Source organism: Lepisma saccharinum, chromosome 7 (genome assembly GCF_977018435.1).
Source record: "Lepisma saccharinum chromosome 7, izLepSacc3.1, whole genome shotgun sequence".
NCBI classification, from domain to species: domain Eukaryota; kingdom Metazoa; phylum Arthropoda; class Insecta; order Zygentoma; family Lepismatidae; genus Lepisma; species Lepisma saccharinum.
In genome coordinates, this window is record NC_139235.1 from 75,271,476 (window position 1) to 75,298,612 (window position 27,137).

The 27,137-nt window shown below is 36.6% G+C and overlaps 2 protein-coding genes across 9 annotated transcripts in view; one reads left to right on the plus strand and one right to left on the minus strand.

Moving 5' to 3' along the window:
• Positions 1-17,338, minus strand: part of l(2)k05819 (transmembrane protein 94-like protein l(2)k05819) — a 132,318-nt gene extending 114,980 nt beyond the window's left edge. For 5 of the 8 annotated variants that reach the window (XM_083125452.1, XM_083125456.1, XM_083125454.1 and 2 more), the window contains exons 1-4: positions 16,884-16,994; positions 9,236-9,371; positions 4,646-4,795; positions 2,453-2,589 (exon numbers count right to left, since the gene is read on the minus strand). In XM_083125452.1, coding sequence (XP_082981578.1) covers positions 2,453-2,589; positions 4,646-4,795; positions 9,236-9,348 — 400 coding nt within the window. In that variant the 5' untranslated portion in view covers positions 9,349-9,371; positions 16,884-16,994. The other 3 variants (XM_083125451.1, XM_083125450.1, XM_083125455.1) reach the window with 3 other exon arrangements.
• Positions 17,339-17,837: 499 nt separating this feature from the next.
• Positions 17,838-27,137, plus strand: part of Polr3E (RNA polymerase III subunit E) — a 34,420-nt gene continuing 25,120 nt past the window's right edge. The window contains exons 1-5 of the mRNA XM_083125457.1: positions 17,838-18,036; positions 20,644-20,745; positions 23,256-23,401; positions 25,785-25,978; positions 26,882-27,060. Coding sequence (XP_082981583.1) covers positions 18,004-18,036; positions 20,644-20,745; positions 23,256-23,401; positions 25,785-25,978; positions 26,882-27,060 — 654 coding nt within the window. The 5' untranslated portion in view covers positions 17,838-18,003. The remainder of the gene's footprint in view (positions 18,037-20,643; positions 20,746-23,255; positions 23,402-25,784; positions 25,979-26,881; positions 27,061-27,137) is intronic.

Consider the following 27,137-nt stretch of genomic DNA (forward strand, 5'->3'; position numbering starts at 1 on the left):
ATGCAATGACTTTTGTCTATGTTAACAATTAGAGGTTTGTAACAAACATTAACAATAATGACTTATAAAAAGATTTTCTCCACGGATTCTGGATAATTCTCTGAATGATAGTGTCAATGGTTCTTTATTAGCATGCAATTTAAATTGGGGAGCCACTGTGGTCCAGTCGGAAGGGCTGCCACACAGGAGACCAGGGTTTGATTCCCAGAGTGGGTGATATAATGTTGGAAATTTTCCAACCTTGCTCCTCTATAAAGCAGCTCTGGGGCTCACCCAGCTTCAAATAAATGGGTATCTGGGGAGCAACCCTGAGAGGTAAAGGTTACCAGAGCATGGTGCTGATTACATCACGTCAAAATTAGCAGAGATCGAATAATATGTGGGGTCCAACCCACACATCCCCCTGTATATGCTTCATGGCATAATGCAAAGTGCACGGCGAACTTTACCTTATTGCTTTACGATGAAAATTGGATATTATCCATTGTCTAGTGCTTCTATCTATTATTTTTCAATACTTATACTAACACTACTTTTGAGGGAGCACCTCTTTTCTCATCTTTAGATCTCTCTGCAGATCTGTAATTTTACTATAAAACCATCTACTCCACAGTGCACTAGTGGAGTAGATAGTTATTGATTGATTTAATTGTTGTTTTAAGTCCACTTTATGCACAATAAGGTTAATCGGGGATTTGAACCACCGTGTGCTTCCACCAGGTATCGAACCTGGGACCTCTTGATTACAAGGCAATGACAACCACTACACCATCAGGGGAGGATTGGAGAAGTTCGTTATCAGGGAGGATTGGAGTAGTTGGTTAGCACACTTTATTTGTAGTAAAATCACAGGACTGTCACAGGTTCAATCCCCACAACCAGAAAAAAAAATGTTCACCCGAAGACAAGAGAGCAGGTGATCTCTTGAAACGTAGTGTTAGATAAATATAGATAAAAGCACCAGACAGTGGATAATGTCTAATTTACATTGCATGCTAATTCTGGATAGCTTTCGATGCTTTTGTGAGCTAGCATTAAGAGCAAAGTCAGCCTTTTTTTGTGGAAGGATCGAAGTAGGTCAATTGGCTGTCATGTATTCTATGCCTTGTTCTCTGGGCATGTCCACATCACCCTTGTGACTATCAGAAATAGTTTTTCAATAACTTGAATAGTATACAACTTGAATAAATCCAATATCGAAGTAACATGTAAAATTTATTCAAGATTTAGTGTGTTCAAGCCTTAATTTTTTTATATAATTGACAAATTATTTCTGATGACCACAAGAATGACATGAGCATGCTTCTATCAGCAGTGAACTCTTTTTAATTCGAACTCCAAGGGGACACAAAAAACTTTTGAGTTATCCAAGTTCGAATTAAAAAGTGATTGGTTGACTTGGTTTATTTTAATTCTCATTTATGCCACTTTTGGCTAATCACGAAGATGAAAATGAGTGATGATATGATTGAATTAATGAAGGTACATACGTACAAAGAACACCCACGCCCAGGACGGGATGTTTATGTGGGACCTCTGACTGTTCTATGGAGGCTAGCTTGAATTAAAAATTAATCCACTCCATATAAAAAAAAAGCATACAATGTACTTGTAGTGTATAAATAGTAAAAAAATCAATGTTTCACCAAGCACTAAAGGATTTCTTCTGTCCTATGGGTTTCAAACATGATAAAAACAAGGGAACCAGTAATGTGTGAGTAAGGGAGGTGCAGGAAGCAACCGAAGCAGCAATTGATAATTTTATTCTCAATCCTCCCAATAACCTAATACACTTATATCTGTAATGAAAGAAGAATGCACAGTGTACCATCCACCATGATGACATTATTAATAGCATGCCCACCTAGGGTGGCTTCCCACGAATGAGCATACATCACCATACTACATAAATTAAATCCTGCCATAACTTTTGCCCAACCCTGTAAAACAATTTAGAAGTTGGCAACTCTTTTTGGAGCAAGCAGGTCTATATATCCTTGTTTATTTTCAACCACATGTCAATTTCCTTGGCTTTTCCAGAATGTCTACGTCACTAGGAACCCTGCTTCATAGCATTCATCACAATAATGACAATGAACAAAAAAACAACATGAAATGGAACACTGAACATTCAAGTTTTGCCCTGAATTCTTTCTTAGTTCAGTCAAGGAGTCCCGGGTTCGATACCCGGTGGAGGCACAAGTGGTTCAGATCCCACTTTAAAACTGTAGGTCCAGTCCCAATTAGCCTTACTGTGCATAAAGTGGACTTAAAACAACAAATCAACCAATCAACCAATCTTTCTTAGTTCAGAAACTTACCACATTTAATAATGTAGTATTCTAATAAAAAAACAATAAAAAATGTTAGTCCACTTGCACAATATTTGCAAGTAATTTAATATAAATTTTAAAAATCTTCACACAGCTACTTATTCTGTTCACAGATTTACCTTTCAACTGGGTAAGCATAGAGCGAATTCTTCGAGGAATTTCAGAATGCCGAAGTTTACTGTCCCAACCAACCAGAACAAAGTTTGCAATTACAAGAATGCAAACAATTAAGCCGTCAACAGGAAGAACCGAGTACCTAGAAAGGAATACAATTTACACTAAATGCAATTTGAATGATCCCTTTATATGTGAAATCTTTTTGCATTTTCTTTTCCTATTCAAATAATAAAGAATCTCTAGTTTTAACAATTACTTTTTTGTGCATGTTGTTTGCAAAAAGCTACAATTTATCAACTTTTAACTGTACTTAAAATATTTACCATTCACCCAAATGAATAACTTAAAAGCTATTAACAAAATATTCCTTATTTAATGAAAATGAACTAAGTGGACAAATTATAGATACATTTAGTAATTTTTAGTCGAGTTTGATTTACACTAGATTTTGGCTGTTACCAATATAAAAATTGACAATACCAACACATGATATCCTACAGATCGCATATAAAGTTGTAAATGTTCCCTGAAGAACATGAATGGTTCATTAACATCCTTAATTAATATATGCAACCATATCACTGCAATTGGTCCTGCCATTGCAAAAGAAACTGCATCTTTATACATTTTCATTATAAAACTATCGTATAAGAACTGTATGTTAACATTCACAAAAATAATAACCAAATGGAAGATTTTTTTTGTACTAAATTGTACATTATTTCTAGATATATCAGATTGGTAAAAATATAGGTAATTTTACAAACAAACTAATGTGCCTAAATCAGCCAATATCAACAGAGTACTAATTAATCTGTCCAATCCATAATTCTTATCTTTTAGGCATAACGTGGAGGGGGAAAGGGGGCAGCTACCCTCTAAAATTTCCATGTATAATAAAACTCACACATTTAGGGTACTTCTGTTAACCCCCTGGGATCTGAGGAGCATATTAGATTTCATGATTTCACAAATGTAACAGTTACTTAGCTTAGTGCTCAATGCTATCTTCAGGAATGGAAAACTTTTTGATTCTGCAACCTTCTCCCCCCCCCCCCACCCTCCTCAAATTACGCCCTTGTCTATGGGATTAACATAATTTCTGTTATACAAACTATGATACTAAAAGTAAAATGGCAAAACTAGAAGATTGAAGGAAATTAAATTAAATATGTTACCTGCAGTAAATGTAAATTTTTTATACAAGGTACATTCAATAAATAACCAGAAAAGTAGTATAAAAAAATCTAAAATCCAACCGTAATTGTTATATGTTTTTTACTTTGTGAAGGCATCTATAAGCTATTCATGGCTGGGGCTGGTATGCCTGCCTCGAGCACGGGATGATGGGAAACAGTTACACAAGTTGGCGGCACCCTTTCAGGAGTGCTCCAAACTGGAGCAGCGAAATGTCGTGAGATATTTGTTGAGTGAAGGCGTGAAACTGATAAAAATTTATCGCCACATGACAGTTCAGTATGGTGACAACTGCATAAGTCGATCACAAGTGTATGAGTTGACTGAGAAGACAACAATGGAATGGCGACATCCTTTGTCTCCCACACCGAAGAAGGTATGTGCTCAACAGAGTGCCAGAAAGGTCATGTTAACTTTGTTTCGAGACCACAAGGGGCCAATTCTTGAACATTACATGCCCAGAGGTCATAATGTAAACGGTACCACCTACTATAACCTTTTGCGTGAAAAACTGAAACCAGACATTCTGCAGAGACGACGTGGTCAGGTGTTCGTTCACTGGTGTGCTTTGCTAAATGACAATGCGAGACCACACATCGCCAATATCACATTGTCTACCATCGAGGACCTAAAGTTTGAGTACTTATCCCACCCCTCCATATTTGCCTGATCTCGCACCTTCCGATTTCAACACTTATGGCCCACTGAAAGATGCACTAAGTGGATCGAGGTTCCAGAATGACGACGAAGTCCAGTCAGCGGTGCATGTGGTTACGCACACGTCCAAAAGATTTTTTTCCCTGTGAAATCAGTGCCCTTATCAAGTGCTGGCATAGGTGCATTGAACTAGGGGGGGACTATGTTCAAACATAGTACTGTAGTTCTTTTGGTGGTTGTAATAAATGTGTGTTATAGCATATTTCCGGTTATATATTGAATGAGCCTTGTACTTGCTTAAATTAGAAGTACTATTTAATCTTTCGCAAAACTGCACAAACCTCGAATCATCATGTGAGCCATAAGCTACGAACATGAAAACTCCATTTAGAAGAAGGGCTGCTGCAGAAGTCCAGCATAAAGTGGTGTATGGGCTGTTGTGATGATATGCATCCTTCAACCACGAACTGCGCAGGAACTCCGAGCTCTGTCTGCAAGACATGTAAACATTATACTAAAAATGATACAAATAAATAAAAAAAGAAAGGGCAATACATGAAACAAATCGAAATGAGAATGTAGGCATAGTATTCAGTATGCCATACACTTGGTAAGAATAAATTATTATGAGTACACACCCTCCCCCTCCAACACACACATACACATTCACTGTGTCCAGATAGTGAGTGTAGCGAACTGTAACAATGAGCACATTGATTACAAATCCAGCTGCCGAGTGTAAGGTGCTGTTTTTTTTTGTTTGTTTTTTTTGCAGGCGGAAAACATTAGAACCATCAGAAGCTTGTTCCAATCTATGAAAAAAGGGGTTTCGAACATGGCAAGTGTCCGGAAATGTTGCATAATGTTTACAAATGGGCAAACACATGTTCATAACATGAGGTGATCAAGGCGACAGATGCACTGAAACAAAACGTGCACCAAGTCATTAGAGAGAATCGGAGCAGCTTCGGAGTTTTATCTTTCTTCCAAGGATGAAGGAGCACCTTGCTGGTACATGCTTTGCAGGTGATGAGGAACTGCAGGATGCTGTCATGGACTGGTTGAATTGCCAGAAGCAATATAGTACGAGGAGGGGATAATTAAACTGGTGTTGAGGTACAACAAGTGCTTGGGTGTAAGGTGTGAACTTCCATGTAGTACACTGCGTTTTGCAGACGAACGAGGCTCTGGCGACTGGCCCTATGGCCAGTATAATTCTGTGTGTAGTTCTGTGTCTTGTTCTTATGTGTGCTGAGTGCCTCTTTACCAAAGTCAGAATATTTTAATATTTTAGTTACAACACGTCATTACAGTAATGTTTATTTTAGTTCTGTTAACCTAAGTCAGAATATTTTAGTCTTCCAACGTTACAGTTACATTTTACTTTAGGTAAGGGCTGGACCCCGTATAAAGTGAAGGGTGCAAAATAGCCTAAGTGCTAATGCACCCAAAATTTTAAATTCAAATGCAACAACAAGTGCTGCAACGTCAAAGGCAACTATGTGGAGAAGTAGGTAAAAAGTATGTGGCAAAATGTGTATATTTTGTTTCTGCAATATTATCAATAAATATCTTACTTTGAAGAAATTTCTTTACTTTCTGAATGACCCTTGTATTTTACAGATGAAGCATGGTAAAGTAACAAAGCACCATCACATATACTCATGCAATTTTGGTAATATGTTACTAATGCAATAACTAAAAAAATAATACATTACTTGGACTATATCACTTCCCTAACTCTGTTCCGATAGCCAGTTTAGTTCAATAAACGTTTAGCAAACAGGAGGGGTGTTCAGCTGAATTCTCTCAAAAGAAAAATAATACATACCGTATTACGCATGTATAATGCACGTGCGTGTATAATGTGCACCCTGGTTTTTGATAAGGTAAAGTGACAAACAATTATATCTCGTAATCCAATTATATCACAGTACATCCAGGTTCAAGAAATGGCTTTCTTAGTTGTAGGTCGTAAAGCTGTTGCGATGCCAATCTACAATAAATGGGCCAAGAGGAGAACATTATATTCCAAACTGAAAAATTGTGGCACTTTTATATGTGGTTTTTCCTCTTTACTTTTTTAAAAAAAACTTCAAAACATATACTTTTTCTATGACTAACGAAACATTTATAGGAGGCACATTCAGAACCCTCAAACTAGCAGTTAGCAGCACAAGATTTCTTCCATTAAGGCATTTACCCACTCCATATGTGTCATATTATTTGGCCAGTAATACATTTTAATCATTTTCTATTTCCTTATCATTTCTTTCAAACAAAGTACCATAAAAATCAGAACGTGCCTTCATTTTGTAATGAGCTAATTTCAACCGAATTGCAAATACGTAAGTGTCGCCTCCTTGAATGGACTACTGTTGCCATATTCAGAAACTGCAGAATTCAAGCTTTACAACGATATATAACATGATAGGGTTCCGTAAACATTAAAAAATTATTCCATGCATAACACGCACCACACTTTTTGGAGGCAAAAATTTTGGAAAAAAAGTGCGCATTATACTAGGGATGGCCAAACGGATCCAGATCCGAAAAATCCGGATCCGGATCCGGATCCAAAAGTTACGGATCAGGATCCGGATCCGAAAATTCCGGATCCGGATCCGGGTCTGAAAGTTTCGGATCTGGATCCGGATCCGAAAGTTCCGGATCTGGATCCGGATCCGAGAGTTCCGGATCCGCGGATCCAGATCCGGGTCTGAAAACTTCGGATCCGGATCCGGGTCCGAAAGATTCGGATCTGGATCCGGATCCGAAAATTCCGGAACCGGATCCGTGTCTGAAAGTTTCGATTCTGGATATGGATCCGAAAGTTCCGGATCTGGATCCGGATCCGAGAGTTTCGTATCTCAATCCCATTATAATATTACCACACCTTAAAAGGTATTATGATCTTCGATTACAAAGAAATTTTTCGTTAGTCCTACAAGAATTTTTTTCAAGTGTTGTTCCAAAAATACTTTGCTACGCATCGGCTAACGCACTCGTGCACACATGTCAGAGGTGATTTTGTAATTGCCATTGAAACGAATATGTATTCATTCGAATGTATTGGAAATGAAAACACACATAAATGTGAGACATTCCATTTCAGGATGAAACTTTTAACACATATAACAAGATAGAAATGTTATACAAATATTATACAATTGTTCTACAGTTACAGTTTTACAAATTAAAATAAAACATTATAATATATGCAGTGTTAAATAATTACAAAGTGTAAGACTAACAAGGGAGGTTATCTAAGTGTCCCCCTCCGATTTCCATGAAACTTGGCAGTATTGTGGGGCCCAAAGGAAGAATTACGTGTTTTTTTTCAGCTAAAAAACGGTTTTAGGAAGAAAAAAAAACTCAAATGTCAAGATGAGGTCAAATTGAAGTGAGGATCTGACCCCTGTGTCCCTCCGATTTCCATAAAACTTGGCAGGTGTATACTGAGGCCCAATGGAAGAAATACGTGTTTTTTTGTTTCAGCTAAAAAACTGTTTTAGGGGGCAAAACCCTCTCAAATGTCAAGATGAGGACAAATTGAGGTGAGGATCTGACCCCTGTGTCCCCCTCCGATTTCCATGATACTTGGCAGGTGTGTGTATAAACGGGCCCAAATGAAGAAATACGTGATTTTTTTTTGTTTCAGCTAAAAAAAACTGTTTTAGGGGGCAAAACCCCCTCAAATGTCAAGATGAGGACAAATTGAAGTGAGGATCTGACCCCTGTGTCCCTCCGATTTCCATAAAACTTGGCAGGTGTATAGTGGGGCCCAAAGGAAGAAATACAAGTTGTTTTTTTTTGTTTCGGCTAAAAAACTGTTTTTGGGGGCAAAACCCGCCTCAAATGTCAAAATGAGGACAAATTGACGTGAGGATCATCTGACCCCTGTGTCCCCCTCCGATTCTCATGAAATTTGACAGGTGTATAGAGAGGCCCTATGCCCCTTGTTTCTTCCTATGCCATATTTACGTGGTTTCGGGGTCAGATCCCCACTTTAGTTTCTCCTCATCTTGACATTTGAGGGGGGCCTCTATACACCTGCCAAGTTTCATGGAAATCGGAGGGGGAGACTTAGACCTCCCTTGTAAGTGTATTAATTAATTACAAATCGCGCACGCGCACACACACACTATATATATTGAAAACAAATAGTCAAATCATAAACAATATAATATCTATACTTTTATTTGGTATAGATAGTTTTGAGATATCTGCATATACGGATGACATAATTTGCTACACAAACTCACAAACTCAAACTTAAATCCTATCGTATTTATCTAAGCTACATCCCGGCGTGACTCGATCCAATACCTTACCCGACGTCACACCACAATATATATATATGAGTTGGTGCATATATTGAGTTGGTGTTTTAAGTCCACTTTATGCACAGTAAGGCTAATCGGGACTGGACCTAGAGTTTAAAGTGGGATCCGAACCACTATGTGCCTCCACCGGGTATCGAACATATATATATATATATATGTATGTATATTAGCAGGTAACAATATGTTATAAGCACATTCTTACTTTCCAAAGAAGCGCATGTGGGATGGCAAACGGATCCGGATCCGGATCCAAAAGTACCGGATCCAGATTCGAAAGTATCGGATCCGGATCCGAAAGTTCTGGATCCGGATCCGGATCTGAAAGTTCTGGATCCGGATCCGGATCTGAAAATCCCAGATACGCGGATCTGGATCCGAAAAATTTAGGATCCGGATCTTTAGGATCCGGTACCAACCGGATCCGGATTTTGGATCCGCCAGGATCCGGATCTGGCCATCCCTACATTATACATGTGTAAATACGGTATTTCCAAAAATTGATTATCGAATAAGTTGCTAGTATGCCAATATAATGGACTTACGAAGTCATGTGAAAACTATGAAATTTAAATCGGGAATTCAAACCTTTTTAGGTATGATGTTTCATACTGAACCAGAACAGCCTCAATATCATCATGGAGTTGATACAATGCATCTCCCGTAGCGAGACCAATGTTTTCTATGGTGGGGGTTCCCATCTCATATTTCCTTCATCTGGTAACTGAAATAAAAATAATAATAAATATTATTTAAACAGTATTACATTTGATGGAAGTTTTATTCTAAGTCAATTTTATGCACAGATAGGCTAATTGGGACTGGACCTAAAGTTTAAAGTAGGATCTGAACCACTATGTGCATCCACAGAGTATCAAACCTGGAACCCCTATATTACATGGTGATGATATTACCAATATACCATCAGGAAGAGACAGTATTGATTGAGACTTGAGATACACATCAATGACCTAACATTACTGAGAATAAGCAAGGTTCTCTTGATAAACAAATTTCTCACTTATATGAAATAATATTCTAGTGAAAATTTAATCATATTCAGAGAATGTATCCATGTAATATTGTAGAAAATAAACAAAATCAAAAACATGTTAAAAGTTTTTAAAAATTGTTTAACTTCCACTATTTTTGTTGGCTGATTTTGCACAACGCTCTATTCAGTTACAAATTATCACTGAAAAACTGAATGTGAGTTTACTACAAATTGAAAATGCCTTCTTCTTATTCTCCATCCCCTTCTGCAATTAAGCATCAGGTTCCATCATCCACTTCCTGTACACTTTTTGGTCCAAGGCTAGTTTTCGGATTTCCGGCATTGTTTTGCCTTTCTTCTTTCCTAACTTTTCCACATATTCTTCCCATTGAGAATGGTCTTCCTCTCCCCAACTTGCCTTCTGGTCTGATCTCCACCATCTGTCTAGGCTTGCAATCCTAGTTTAATCTTGTAACATGTTCAAACTATTGCAGAGCCTTTCTCTCTATTGTTTCAAATAGTGGTTTTTGCTGTAACTGATCTCTGATGGTGGTATTTCTAATCCTACCTCTTCTAGTTTTTCTTACTACTCTTTGCAGGTATCTCATCTCCACTGCTTGAAATCTGCTATTCTGTTTTGGTAATAATGTCAAGTTCTGTTCCATACAGCAATGTGGGAATGTAGATTATCTTGTATATCATCATTTTCGTTTGTTCACTTATTTCCTTTTTACCAATTAATGTGTTGTTGAGTCGATAGCACACTTAGTTTGCCTTTTGTACTCTATTATTCATTTCTTCATCCGACGTTATGATTGTTCCTAGGTATGTGTATCTGCTTACTTGTTTCAGCTACTTCTCTTTCCACTCTTTCCACTTTACTCTTATCTACGTTCATGCTCATTCTTTACTTTGTCTTCTATTGTACTCGCCCATTCGATTACCACCTTCTGTAACTCTTCTCTATTCCTAGCAACCAGATTTTGTCATAATTTCACACGTGTCTTTATCAAGAGTTATATAAAACATTAAATGCAGTGTCAGTTAGAACATGGCACATAATCAGTAACAAAAGGCTACAGCTCATAGATGCTGTTTACTTAGAGTGATTGTGATTCTACAGAAAATCTGCAATGTACATTTGGCACAACTGGAATACTGTTATTGAAAATTTGTTGGGAGTTCGCTTCATGCAGAGACAGACTTGACATTGGAACTATGCTGGTTTGCTGGACGAGTGCGTGAAGTGTTGACTTTATAAACTTGTCACTGAAGTTCCCAGGTTTGAATCCTGGCCTTGGCAAAGGTGTTATTTGTGAGTGGCCCTTCAATATCATCTGTCACCACTCATTGTTGCAATTAGCCAGTAGTGGGAGGAAATCAATACTAATTAACAAAAATACAAATACCGAGACTGGAACTACAGTTTAAATTTGAATCTGAATCTTATATAAATTGAATGAGTTTGTTCCTAAGCTTACTTTCTGCACAGAAAGGCTAATCAGAATTGTACCTACTGTTTAAAGTGGGATTGGCATCACTATGTGCTTCCACTGGAAATCAAAACTCAGACCTCTCGATTACAAATTGATGACATTAACCATCAGGAATCATATAAAGGTTAAGTTGTTAAGTCCATGAGGATCTTACCTTCCCGCTAGTTATGCAAATGGATAAAATGTGTAGTTTTCATTCGGGCATAGTGTTACTTTCTGTAGCATTAAATTATTACCTTCCGTGGCATTGGTGACCTGAAATATGGCCTTTCATTAAAGGTTCAATAGTACATGCTGAAATTTTGGAATGGTTACTTGACCACAGAGTAACATTGTCATCTTGTAAGTGATAATCTGGTGGAGGTTCATTACACAGTGCTTCAGAACACTTCTGTGGGCTGTAGATTCAATCCTCAACTTAAACAGTTATTATAGTAACAAAGCCTGTAGAATGAGGGAGGGGATACTTTCAAGGGGTAATGACATTTAATATACCCAAACTTTCTCATATCTAGCTTTCTCTCTCCAGTTCATAATACCCTATTTATCGTAGATCTGCAGTTACATCATTCTTACACTTCAAGGCCAAAGAGGAACAGTTTCAGTGTCCAACCAGACACGAGGTTCAGGAAAGACTCTAACCCGCCCATCCTACCGATCCTTAGGGGAGGTCTGTGTGCTGGATGGTTGTAGGAGGGGGAGAAAACATAACATTATGCTGATGGGAATATTATTTTACCTGTTCTCTTGGGAATATCAAACTCTTGATGACAGAAAAACACATGAACGGAAAGAGGACAGGTTGAAGATTTTATTTGTTTGTTCCATTTGATTAGTTATAACATGAAGTTCTTTCTCCATAACAAAAAAAATGGAATTCTATAGCTATATACTTATTCATTGTACTTTTTACAGATCATATCTAGCTTAATAATCAACTTAAAACAAAGGTTCCACTTGAAACAAGGGGAGAAATTCATACTCTTGTGTGATGCATATTGTTTTCAGTAGCACTGCCCATTCCAATGATATTGAAATAAATTCACACCCGGTGCATAATTACCACTCTTCACCTTAACCTTGGTCTGCCTCTCCATCCCCTCTGGTAGCACTTTCCCTATTGTATTAATTTTGGAAAACAATCTTCGGTCATATTTTCTAGATGAGCAAGCTACCACACTCTTTGCAAATATACCCAAAATACTATTTCAAAAAATTCACATTGCTTGCTTAGGGTGGTAAGGGAAGCAGACTATACCCTTCACCAATGGCATCGTCAGTGCTTGGCAAGCCAGAGAGGAAGTTTATAGGTCCACCATTGTATTTGAAACCCTGGCATGGGAGCAGTAGCGCTAGTTTAAGTTATGGAAAAGATTGAAGTTCACATACTTTCCAAGGTTTCAGAAACTTTTGTGTTAGTATAACTGAAGATCTTGATCATGACTCTTGACTTCTGTAGTAGTCTAGACCAGTGGTTCTCAAACTTCGTGAGCTCGCGGCCTAGTAAAATAGTTTCTTAAAAGTCGATGCCCCGATCACAAGAAAGTACTTTCCTATTTTTTTTAACTTTAGACTTTAATTAGTAATTGAAATTTAATATTAATAAATAAATTATGGCATAAGCATAGGGAGTATTAGTTTGATTATGTCTAGGGTTGTTGATAAATATAAAATTTGGTTTAAATTAGTTGACAACAACTGGATCTAAATTTCCTATGGCCAACATCATTAAATAAATTTCATTAAGTGCTGGTTTTCATTGGCATGTTCCATTTCAGACAGAGAAATATTCTAATTAATCAGAATATTTCCACTTCAATATATTTGTTAATGAAAATTGCTGTGCAAACTAAATTGACCATGTGGTGTTTGTTCGTCAACCTCCAAATTTGGAGGCAGGAAGCAAAGTGTCCTCTGGTTGATCATTCACTGCTATTGTCGCGAAAGTATTTCCTGTTATCGCAGTCGAAATTGAAATAAAAAAAAATGCCATCTTTCCACGTGATTGCCACCTTGGGCTTCAAGTCACTTTAAACTCTTCTGCCTCAGACTTGAGAATAGCCAGTGCATCAACTTCCAAATTTGGAAGCGGGAAGCAACGCCCTACCTGGTTACATAGTTTGATCGCAAACTGCCACAGTCATGAAAGGATTTCCTCTTATCGCTGGTGAACGAAAGGCCACATTCCAGGTGGTTGTCAGTTCTGGCTGCAAGTTGCAAACTTTAGGGGAACCTCTTGCAGCCCAGTTTAATTGAAAGTCGACCACTTAATGCAATCAGCCACCAAACCATCTGGTATACCACTAGTAACATAAACAGAAACATAGGCTATGCCTTACCTAGGTTTCAAACTTAGGAATGTTGATTTCGCAACATTACTATTCCAATTACTCCGCTATGGAGGCTGACTATTATAAATTTTTCAAACTTCCACCAATATATTTGTGGAATGAATAGTTAAACAAAGTAATTTGGAATAAAGAAGAAAGTGAAATGAAAATGATTTAACTACTGTACGTTATGGTATATTATTTTTACATTATGAGATTGCAATCCAGTGTACTTAGTGATCAAAACATATTAGATCCCTAGATGTACATGTTCCTCCATTCATATTGGGGGTTAGGCGTAGAGCTGACAACTCTGCACTGTAAAAAGACATGTCAAGAAACAGCAATATAACGCCATGGATATTCCCAAGCTAAAATATTCCGGAGGTAAAATAGTCCCCCATTCGGATCTCCGGGTGGGGACTACTTTGGGAGGTCCCTGGACTAAGGATAAGATCTACATTAGGAATAAGGATATTAATAAGGATTCTGAGCCTTTACCGGCCTGGGGCATTTCAGTCTACAGTTAATGAGATAGTTAAGTATAAATTAGATGTAGTAGCTGTCCAGGAAGTTAGGTGGCCAGGAGAAGGGAATTGTAAAACTAAAAATTATACTTTTTTCTATAGTGGTACTGAAAATCATAATTTTGGAACAGGCTTTTTCATAAATAATAGAATTATCTCGGCTCTTAAAACAGTAGAGTCTATTAATGATAGGATATCATATGCAGTTTTACAGGGTAGGTGGTGTAAAATTATTTTAATAAACATACATGCACCAACAGAAGATAAAGATGATAATACTAAAGATGATTTTTATGCAGAGTTAGAACAGGTCTTTGATAAATTTTCTCAGTATGATATGAAAATTCTGTTAGGTGACTGTAATGCACAGATTGGCAAAGAAGAGACATTTAAACCCACGATTGGTAAAGAAAGTATTCATGAATTAAGTAATGATAATGGTATAAGATTGATTACTTTTGCAACCTCAAAGAATTTAATTGTGAAAAGTACCACTTTTAAACATAAAGATATCCATAAATATACCTGGTCTTCTCCAGATTGTAAAACTCATAATCAGATAGATCATATCCTCCTTGATAAGAGAAGGCATACTAGTATAATTGACGTTTGTACACATAGAGGTGCTGACTGTGCCAGTGACCATTATTTAGTAATTGCTAAATTAAGAGAAAGACTCACAGTGATAAATCATAAGCAACTAAATCTAAAAGTTATAAAATTTGATACAGGAAAGTTTACTGATGAAAGAATTAAGAAAGATTACCAAATTAAACTGTCAAATAGATTTGATATTTTGCAGGATTTAAAAGATGATGAAAATATAAATGAAACAGATGTAAATAAGAATTGGGAGCACATATGTAATACAATAGAATTAGCAGCTAAAGAAAGTATAGGATACCATAAACCGAGAAAAAGTAAGCCATGGTTTGATAATGAATGTCATAATCTAATAGGAATAAGAAATCAGGCTAGACTTAGGTGGTTAAATAACTCTGATGATACAAATAAGAGCAATTATAATAGAATAAAGCGAGAAGTTAACCGCACGTTTAGAAGTAAAAAAAGAGATTAATTGAAAAGCAAAATTAACGAAATTGAAACAAACAGCAAAAATAAAAATATAAGAGATTTATATAAAGGTGTAAATGAGTTTAGAAAGGGGTGGCAACCTAAAGTAAACTTGATAAAATATAAAGACGGTGATTTTCTAGCTGACCCAAGCGATATTCTAAATAGATGGAAGAACTACTTTAATGACCTTTTAAATGTCCATGTAGGAGATAAATCAGAAGTAAATGAAGTGCACACAGCAGAACCTTTAGTTCCAGAACTTAACTTGACTAAAGTTGAAGATGCTATTAAAAGGCTAAAGAATAACAAAGCACCTGGCATTGATTTAATGCCAGCTGAGTTAATTAAATATGGTGGAAATTCATTAATATGTCAAATTCATAAATTAATTTGTTTAATATGGAAGAAAGAAGAAATCCCTCAAGAGTGGAAAGAATCCATAATTGTTCCTGTGTTTAAAAAAGGTGATAAAATGAACTGCAATAATTATCGTGGAATTTCTCTACTCTCAACAACATATAAAATATTATCTAACATTCTTTTAACAAGACTAACCCCATATGCTAATGAAATTATAGGTGATTATCAATGTGGATTTAAACGTAACAGATCAACTACAAATCAACTACAGATCAGACAGACACTTGAAAAAAGTGGGAATATAATCAAAATGTCCATCAGCTATTCATTGATTTCAAAAAAGCATATGATTCGGTCAAAAGAGATAAATTATATAATATATTAGTAGAGTTTGGAATACCTAAGAAGCTTGTTAGTATGATAAAAATATGCACCAGTGAAACAGAAAGTAATATGTGGGTATTAATATGTCTGACAAATTTACAATTCATGATGGGTCAAAACAAGGAGATGCATTATCTCCATTGCTTACAGGCTGAAACCAAGTGTTACGTAATAATCAAAATCTAATTATTGATAACAACTCGTTTGAAACAGTTTCCAAATTCAAATACATAGGAGTAATATTAACAAATGAAAATTATATTAAAGAGGAAATAAAAAGTAGGCTTAATTCAGGAAATGCATGTTACTTCTCTCTTCATAAACTTTTGTCTTCTCGTTTAATATCTAAGATACTAAAAGTTAAACTATACAAAACAGTAATTTTGCCTGTAGTATTATATGGATGTGAAACTTGGTTCCTTACATTGAAAGAGGAACATAAATTGAGAGTATTTGAAAATCTTAGGAAAATCTTTGGACCTAAAAGGGATGAGGATACAGGTGAGTGGAGAAGGTTACATAATTTAGAACTACATAATTTGTATTCATGTCCAGATATTATTAGAATAATTAAATCAAGAAGACTTAGGTGGGCAGGCCATGTGGGACGAATGGAAGAGGAAGGAGGAGTTTACAGGATTCTTGTTGGGAAACCTGATGGTAAGAGACCTGTAGGAAGGCCAAGACGAAGATGGAGGGACAACGTTGAGATGGACCTAACGGAAATCGGTAGGGATGGAAAAGAGTATATAGAACTTGCTCTAGATAGGGACAGATGGAAGGCCTGGGTTGCTGCAGCCATGAACCTTCGGGTTTAAGAAGGCTAGAGAGTTAGTTAGTTAGTTAGATGTACATGTTGGTAGTCAGGCACTTGAGACCTGCAGCCGTTTGTGTGGATGGGAGGGGGAGTGGATTTCTGTGTCCAAGTAAGTAGAATACTCCTACAGGAAGGTGAAAAGGCAAGTAAATCCCTGCCATCATCACCTACTCTACGTTATCATATAACACATATCAGTTGAGCCAATGCATGAACCAATGTTAACAAGTGTGCGTGAAAATATTACTTACAAAAATTACAAATGAGCAGGGACACTAAAGATAATGCATTTCATGTTAACTCCCCAAGCGTCAATTACGAAAACTTCAATTAGAAGGAAGTCAGGGATAATGATAGAGGTTGTTGTGGAGTCGTACCTCCGTAACAAAAAAATCAGGTTTCTACAGCGCGTGGAAATAGCATCCTTTTTCACGATTACTTTATATATAGCTAAAACCCTATGTTTATATCACCAACCACCACTGTTTACTTAGCTTACCTTTAAGATCCTCTAAGTAATCCCGTGTCAATAACATGCCACAAAAATTTTGTCTCTTGATAAACACATTTTATTTTCGAAGACATAATGCACACTGCCTTTTAAAGTAATTGTTATCGTGTAGAATATAAACTAAATAAAATAGTTTGAAATGTAATGCAATATAAATCGTATTATTATATTTATATCACCGCGCTCAAGGAGTAATTGTCGTATCATTCTATCACATAAATACCAAATTAGTCACTTTCGGAATATGTTACTTACACCTGAAAAATCCAGTAAAGTTTCAATTGCACCTTAGCATCATCATTATACCTATACTAAAAATATCTATATTTCATTTTCCCTTCTATTTTAAACATATTAACTAAAATCCTAAAATTTCCTTTCAAATCAAAGCACGTAACTGCGACCATTGATATATTAGATCATCCATCACTAGTAGAGTCTGTTACCAGTAATAGTAATTAAAATTTTAGTCTTTCGTGTCAGAAACGATATTAAGCTTCTATTAATTTCTTTAAAAATAACGTCGGATGGAATGTAAAAGTAGATATATTGCATAATTCAGTGTTATTATAATATTTACGTACTTTCATGTTTCTGTATAATCATTTAATTAAAATAAAATACCTTTAAACAGTTTTCTGCTAAGAAGTACGAAAATCCTTGTTATCCTACCATCAGTAGCGCTGGTGCCGTTGGCAGACAAACACTAGGTCCATCGTGCTTATTTTTTTCCACCATTCATACGGTCTTGTGGAGTAGATCGTTATGATATGTGAAATATTCGTAACTGTGTCGTAAGCTCATTTCATCAGCTATAAAAGCAGAAAGAACTGATGATCTTTTGATCGTTTATAATCAATATGAGCGAAGAGGATGATCCAGTTATGCGTGAGGTAAGCTTATCGTTAAACGTCGTGTTGATTATTTGCATTATACCTTGAATTACATTTATTTGTACCAACATTTTATAGTGTCTTCCTAAAGTAGACAAATAAAATGAAATACAATAAATTTTTTGCTTAATAATAACCTATTTAAAGCACATACCTGTACAAGTTTCAAATGCATAGGGTTTGTTGACAGTTTTTGATAAGGCTGAAGCCAGTACTAATTTTGGCCATTTTTCCTCTTGAAACCACAGAGAAATTGGAATCATATCTTGGATATTTGTTTTCTAGACTTTTGTACTTAACATATTGCTCAAACACCCACCCTCATTAGCAGTAGTTGTGATTTATCATGTAACGAAGGGTCAATATTTTAGTTTTAGTGCAACATGCCTTCAATGGGAATCAAACGCGGGGCCCTTTGATTACTAGACAACTACTTTCAAGTTGATACGTACACGTGTGCATGGGCGTATTTAAGGGAGGGAGGTTCAACGGGTCCAACCCCCTCCCCTTAAGTTCAGTCAAATTACCAGATTACCTGTTCTATCTGCTATGCGCAGAGACTTGTTCGTAAATATTTCTTCAGACTTATTTTGTTCTCATAAATTACAAGCGTGTAGAACGGGATACGGATGGGAAATTAATTCCACTCACCAAATGGGACTGCAAAGCAAATGTCTTCAATTTCCTGATAGTTTTGGACTTTCTCTGGTAAATATTCAGAAAACTCCTGACATTCCACAAATTCTATAGTGCCACATGTAATTTCTGTCTGAAGCAGCTGCTTGTGAACTTATGGAACGAACATTATAATTACCCTACATTAGAAGTTCCCGATATGGTTTGTTACCATTCAAGATTTAAGTATTCCATAGCTTCTAATTTTTTGATAATTTGAAATTTTCCAACTGTTTGACAATCCCAAAAGTCGATAAATCATTTTCCAAACTCTAGATCGGAATGGGAAGCTTGACCCTATTGGAGATTGTAACTGCATCTGGGTTAGCTTCAGCTATTAGTACTTCTATACTCTCTGTGGATTGAGTGGGTGTGGATTTAGAAAGAAAAAAAGTAGTTGGTGAAGAGTATGATGGTGCTGATGTAATGGGTGGTAGAATTAAGGGGGGTGAGATAGATAATTTCGGAGAAGTGTCCAAAAGCAATTTTTGTACATTGCTTGGTACTATTATAGTATGGGGGAGACACCTATAAATCATATATTTCACACTGTTTTACATTGCTAACGTACTATTATGGAATGCGGAACATTTCCTATGGTGAATAATGCATTTCTAACTAAGATAATGTCTATTTCTTACATTTTTGAGTACTTACTGTTGCTTGTTATTTCGATTCTGTAACACATTATGTTGGGTGATAGCGTGCCAAGTGTTTTGTTGATTTATGCAGTCTTGCAACCTCGTTCATCGGAAAATACCTACTTTCTTGCCTGGATTTGAAATTATGCTAATACCTCGCAAACCATTGACGTTAGCCTCACAAACCATTGACGTTAACCCCACAAACCATTCATGTTAGCCCCAAAAACCATTTGCTGTAAGGTTAGGTTAGGCAAGCATAGTTAAAAAAATAATTAAAAATACTAGACACGTATATCATCACTCATCCCGATCTTTGGAAATTACCCAAAAGTGGCACAAAAAGCAAAGTAAAATAATGCAAATAAATCAATCTTCTCAAAGTAATTTGGTTGTATAAAATGCAGTGCAAGGTAGCTAGGGAAGTTCTGTAACGTTGACACAAGATGGACAGAAAAATATCAATACTCAGTAGGGTGACTTGTGAAATCGTATACACTAATAGTAGAAACTTTACTGTTGTCCATTTTGGACCATTTTGTAGTAGAAATGAACCCAAGTTTCTCTGAACACAGTCAACACATTGAAAAATTGCAACAACTTATTTAAATATGAAACGCCTATTCCTCATTCATTGGAACAGTGTGTCAAAATGTTGGATGGCCTGGTTCATATTTTTTTACATACATTTTCAAATCTGAATGAAAAATGTGGCAAACAGTACTTGAAGAGACATTTCCAGGGTCTGCATTGTAGGCAGTAGGAAATTGTGACTAGCCCTTGTACTCAAATATGCACAAATTGATACACTGCCAGTTTCATCTTCAACACCCGAGAGGATGTGTTTAACATTATGGACGTTGAAATAATGTCCTCGCAATTCAAGGGGAGACCCCCCCTCTCTCCTTCCCCCTCTCCCTCCATCCTTCCCCCCTCCCTCCCCCGACTAACATACCCTGCAGTTATCAGCATTTGCAGCAGCATATGTACTGCTTCGTTCTGCCCGCTCGATATTTCTCCCCTCTGCCGCTGTGCGTCTTTGCTCCAGAGACATTGCTTCACATTACCAGTATTCTATAATGTTTTGCTGATTTGCCCATGTTGAATGTTCTTTGATTATTTCTCTTTTTTTGTGTTAGCGATGTCTGATTATAATTTTGAAATTTATAAGGACAGATTTATAATTCATTTTTGTAACCTAGTATTACAATGAAAATTATTAGAATATGCATATAGTTAACACATTAAATTGGTTTTGACTATATTCTGTTGTGTGTTCCTATACTTTCAGATTCCTGTTTATTTGTCTAAGACTCTTGCAGAGAAGCTGTTTCTGTTCCAATATCCAATTCGCCCAACAACACTGTCATATGAAAATGTCAATGTTTTGGAGGTATGCAATTCAAGTTTGTTATGTGCAAATACTTTTTACTGTCTTACATTGAGTTTGATTGTACAGTTGTATTTAATTAATATTTAAACCATATTAAGTTAGTAACAGCTGTAGTAGCAGTTTAACACAGTTGAAGTATTGTTGTTAAAACAAAAATATCCCAGAAGTTTACATACCAAACACATTACATGTGCTTTTCAAAATCATTTATTTCTTTACTAGAGTAGTACTTTCGGTACCCTTGACCCTCTCTACCCCCTGGAGAATGTGAAATATTTTGCATGATTTATGAAGGTTTTGTTGTTCATGAACGTTTTCAGTTGATTATAGCTCTCGGAAATGTGTTCTTGTGAAATAAAGTATGTCTGTTACTTTATCGTGTAGCAGAACAGCCCAAAGGCTTTGCGCAAGTGAATATAGCACCCAAAACGACTTTCCACAACAGCAGATATAATTTTACGTAGTTCAGTTTAGTACTGATAGTTATTTTGGACGTGTTCTTTCGCTATTTTAGCTTGCATACGAAACAGTTTTTACTAACAAAAAGCGGCAAAAATACTCTGAAATTGCAGGTTTTCACTTATGTGGGCCATTCTTTGGCCATGGAGGGGTCTTTTCGGACCCCACAAAACATTATGTTGTTTACTATCCTCTCGTGTGTTCTCAGAGTTATGAGGTTTCCAGTTTTCTTCACGATCTACTGTGACTTATTTCCCTTAGTTTTGTTTTCATAAATAGTTATAGCAGTTGCAATTTATGACTTGGTTGAATCAAGAATTGATTATAGATTGTCTTCACAAGAATAGCTTGTGAGTACCCACAGCTTCAACAGGTTGGGTCGCATGAACCCAAAAAATTATATATGTGCTACATCTGCCCACCGAGCAAGGACAACAAGGTCTATTATAACCGTGTAGACCAATGAAAGGCATGTAGATATTTAAAAACCTGGAATTTACTTTCACATTTTTCTTTCATCTGAACTGAAAAGCTGAACAGAGAAAATGTGTTATCCTTTGTATAATTAGCTAGGAAAAACTGTTTAGTATTTGACAAAACAGGTTTCTTTAGGAAAATAAACTAAATAACCTTAATATATTATCTTGTGTTCCAACACCACTGAAAAATATTTAAAATTTTTATTCTATGGTAAATGTACACTATTACACTGATGAGTGGATGTAATATGTGTGTATACTCCATTAACATGAAAAACAGGCTAAAAATAGATTTTGAAGAATATAAATTTTTTAAAGTATTTCTTGTATTTCTTGCAAAAAAAATATTTAGCGGCCAGAAATACCCCACCATGGTATTAGTGTGACTTATATATCTGTCAAGGTAGTTAAGGGTTAAGAGCACTTGCATTTTACACAAAAGGAAATTCTTCAAAGAAATTATGTGATCAAGAAAGGAATTGCCATATTTGTTCAAGAATGGATGTCATCCATTATTCACATGGATTTTGAGATCATACTTTTTTAAATCGCAGTGTGGAAAATTTGATACTTGTCACAAAAGTCAGTCACTTCCACATAGTAACCCTGGACTGCATTTTGCAGACAAACGATGCTCTGGCGACTGGCCCTATATCCAGTATAATTCTGTGTGTTGGCCTGTATTTTATCCCTGTTTGTGTTGAGTGACCCTTTACAGCCTCAGCTTTTAACCGGTCAGAATGTTTTAGCTAACAACATTAAGTTATTTTAGTTTTGGCACAATTGTGTTCTTATATATGTTTTGGATAAGGTAAGGGGCTGGACCCCATATAACGTGACGGGTGCAAAATAGCCTTTAAGTGCTGATGCACCCAAAAATTCAAATTCAAATTGTATGTTACAAATTACCCATCTACATGATCATCATCCTTTGCTGTTTCCTACCTCTGGCTGGGTTGGCATAGAAGTCAAGCCTCTCCATTTTCTTCTGGTCTTCTTTCCATGTTGTTGTTCACTCTCCACTATCTGCTCTTTCCACTGACATTTTTGGGTCTTACCTATGGCCTTACTCCCAGTCCTTGTGCATTGTAAACTCTTACTGGTAGTCTTCACCTTGTAATCAAGGGGTCCTTGGTTCAATACCCGGTTGAGGCACATAGTGGTTCGGATCCCACTTTGAACTGTAGGTCCAGTCCCAATTAGCCATACGGTGCATAAAGTGGACTTAAAACACCAACTCAATCAATCTTACTGCCAGTCTACCTGCACCCATCCTCTTCATGTGTCCAATCCATTCTGTCCTGAAGCTTCACCACCCCCACTGTCTGTCGGATCTTCTCATTGTATCAATATACTCGTTAAGAATTTCATCTCCACTGCCAGCATCTTTCTTTTGTTTCTGTCATTGTCCAAGTCTTTGTTCCATACATAATTATTGGTCCATAGTGTGTGTGTTATATTTTACCTTCTTGCATTTCATACAACTACATCTAATTTGTAGTTAGATAATAATAATAATAATAATACATAAAGTTTATTTTAGGTTTCATTAATGTTGTTGTTACTTTGCAGTCAAGAATTAAACCAGTGCAGCAACATGTAGAGTTGGAACTAGAATTAAACACCAGAAACCCCAATTATGATCAAAGTAAGGGGGAACAAATTGCTCTCAATGTCGATGGCAAAGATTATAATTCTGGAGAAAAGTATTTTAAAAGGTTAGTATTGTAGTGCAATTTTTAAAGTAACTGTTTGTGATGAAAATACAAATTGATTTTTGTACTATTTTTAGGACTATGCATTGTAGTGCGATTTATTCAATATAATGCCATTGGTGGAAAATCTGAACATGTAGACTATCCAGGCTGAAAAGCTGTGCTCAAAACAATCCCTGTAAGCATGAGATTCATGTGCATGTAATTGTAAGTGCAAGGAAAGAGCAGAGCCTAATTAGCAGTGACGTGCACTGAGGAGTAGCTAGTCTAGCAGAGATAGATCAATCAATCTCACATCTCGAATTATATTCAAATCACAATATTTATTGTCTTGTTAAAGCCACCACAGCTCATACGCAACACCTTCTTTTCCACGCACTTCTCGTCCATCGATGTTCTCCGCGGGTAAAGCAGGCTGGATACCCTAGCTCGCTCTTCTTCAGCCAGGCCAGTTTCCAGGTAGAAACGGCCGGCCCAAGGAAAAGGAAGATTTCTACCTCTAGTTCCCTTGAACCCACGCCCCCTGCTACAATGGTTGAAAGCCCAGGCTTTCAGGTCCCCCAGTCTATCTCCTATAGGACAGATAGGGGATTGGTTTCTCATATTTTTTTGTAAATCCTCTAAAGAACACAGGGTAAAATTTTCTGCAGTACTTATGTTCTCTGTATTTACACAACCTTTTACACGTTGTACAATATGTGTGTATGTATAATATGGGATGTAGTTTTATTATTTATAAAATGGGAACGTGTTATGTGCAGACAATAATGTTATGCTTTCTTTCTTTTTTTCTTTTTCAAATATGGAATATATAATGATTAAATTACAAATATGTGCTCAGGCTCTCTCTGACTCTCGTTTTAGTAGTGTTTTACTTAAATATACTAATATATTGGCCTGTAACAGTCATAAATACGGATGTATTTATTTGGGCAAGAGAACGCGTGTTCATATTGTTGTTGGTTTGGTTTATTTTACTTCGCTTTTCTGCCACATTTGGTTATCGCGAAAATGAGGATTGAGTGATGATATGATGAAATTGGTGAACAATCCAGGCCAGGATTCGAACCCGTGATGAGTGCGCATTCTTGTCCTATGTGTTGCAGTGAATAATGAAATAATTTGGAATGAAAAATGTATCTCAGAACTCAAAAAGTCAAATGAATATCATTGAAGAAACTACAAAAGAGTGTGTTGTGTTTTCTTTCCTGTCACCAAATCAACCAAGCGCGGGGGAGTGGTTATCACAGCGCGCTACGACACCAGGCGTTCCGGCTTCGAACCCCGACCCGGGCATGGGCGTTCCCTGTGCTCGTCCCTTCATCAGTTTCATCGTATCATCTTCACAATTAACCAAATGTGACAAAAAAGCTACGCTAAGTAACAAAAATGAAATCAAATCATTGATTGATTGCTCAAATTGGTTTATTTTACTTCGCTTTTCCGCCACCTTTGGTACAACAAAATAGATGAAGGAACACACACAAAGAACACAAATGGCCAATCCGAGATTCGAACCCAGGATCTCTGGCTTAGAGTCAAATCAAATAGTTTTTTTTATTTTCGAATGTGGGTGGGGGTTACGCGTACTTTTTTCTAGTACTCATTCATAATTTTGCAATCTTTTCCTGTTATTGACATTCTTCTTTTTTGAAGGAATACTGGCCCTAAGGAGAGGAGGGGTGTGACTCACACCAACCCCCCCCCCCTTGAGCACGCCACTGACTGCTACCCCAAGTGTCGACGTCACCGCACGTCACTGCTAATTAGCATAAGAAAAGTTCTTCGTGCAGTTTGCACCATGCCATGAGACATACATAGGAGGATGTGGGGGTAGGACCCCATGCATTCCATCGATCTCTGCCAATTTGGAGGTGATGTGATCACCACCACACTCCGGCCATCTTTACTCCCTTCCCCCCAGTTACCCATTTAATTGAGGCTGGGTGAGTGTCAGAGATGCTTTACGCAGGGACAAGGCTGAAAAAATACTATGTCTACATAAACGTGCTTTTAGGTGTTTTTTTAATATATATATATATATAAAAGTGTACTTTTAAATTAAATTTTGTTTTATTCACCATTTTATATACATTTGATCCTTAAATGTGTGGTCAGTTTTTGTACCGGAATCATGATCTTTTATTCACCATAAACACTTATTGTGTTAACAACATAATTTCGGGCCTCCCCGATGGTGCTGTGGTAGCATCGTTGCCTTGTAATTTAGGGGTCCCGGGTTCAATACCCAGTGGAGGCACATATTGGTCCAGTCCCGATTAGCTTTACTGTGCATAAAGGGGACTTAAAACTCCAAATCAATCAAACACCACAATTTCCTTCTTCTAGTCATCAATTATTATTTTTTTGTTTTACATATTTTCAGCATGCTGATGGACAAACAAGTTTTATCTTCAACCCGAGCAGTGATTGACACGTCCCGGTATGCTGTGGGTGTCTTTCAAGATAACGAGTTGCATCTGAATCCATTACAGGGTATTCTTCACCTTCGGCCTAATTTTTCCTATGCGGACAAATCTGACAAGAAAGCAAGGGAAGACGCTAAGGAAATGGGGGAAGGCAAGTGGTTGAATATTTAATTTATGAGCTTTGAAACATGCATAAAAATGTGACGGAAATAGAAAAATGTCTGAAGATGAAGTCCACTGTCATGAAATTTTAAAAGATTCTGGTGCATGTTGCCTTCTAGCACTCCTTCCTTTTATTTAGTGTGTGTATGTTCATACGTGCTTTTGTTTGTTTGTTTTATGGTGTAACTTGAATGTGTTCGTTAGGGCACTGTGACTAAAGGACTTATAAAGCAAAAGCATGGAAATAAAATTTAAAATTTGAGTTTTTGCACAGACAATGAAAAAAACTTAGTTTATTCGTTAAATAATGCAACTGCTTCTAGAGCATCCATTGTTTACTGGATGTATTTGGTCTATGATCATTTCAATCCTGATTGATCTGTATTTCTAATATATTGTCAGTGTGTCAAGAAATTGAACATATAAGGAAGTTGTAACAACAAGATTTATATATTTATATGGGTATTTAATATGGATGGATTGATATGAAATATTTGCTGATACTGATAAAATACTCCTATAAAATTTACAGACACTGATCTCGTATAACAGTGGTAAAATTTCATGAAGGACCCATAAATTATTCATGTTTGGGGAATAAAATATGCAGTTGTGTAATAAATATATGTAAATGAGTTACTAACTTTTTCCGTGAGACTTACTTTTAAAGGTTCTATTAATTTTGGTGACCTCTGCCACCTTGCACTTGAGAACTTGTTGCATTACTGCTTGGCTGGCTAAATTAGTTATTACATCCCAACTATTTAATATAAAGTAGCCGTAGTTCCTTGAATATTACAGATGTAATATGCATGTGTAGACACTTGGTGGAATTATTGTTGTCTTTGGGAGGATGGTTTTGATTGGTTAAAATATTTTTTTCATTATCCAGGGGACCAATCAGGAGAAGAAGATGAGGAAGCGAAACCTGTCACGGTGAAATTTGCTCGTCAGGAGTCTGAAAGAATCAAAAGAGCAAGGGAGAAATCTTTCGGGTACTTACGGAAAAAGAGTGAGGAGGAGCCTTGGTATAAGACCAGCTATTATAATTCAAAGTCTGAAGCTTCTGAGGTATGTGTTTTTTTTCTTTTAATGGATGTTAATTTTCATTAAAATCACTGGCAATTTGGCTGGGCCAATACGACCAG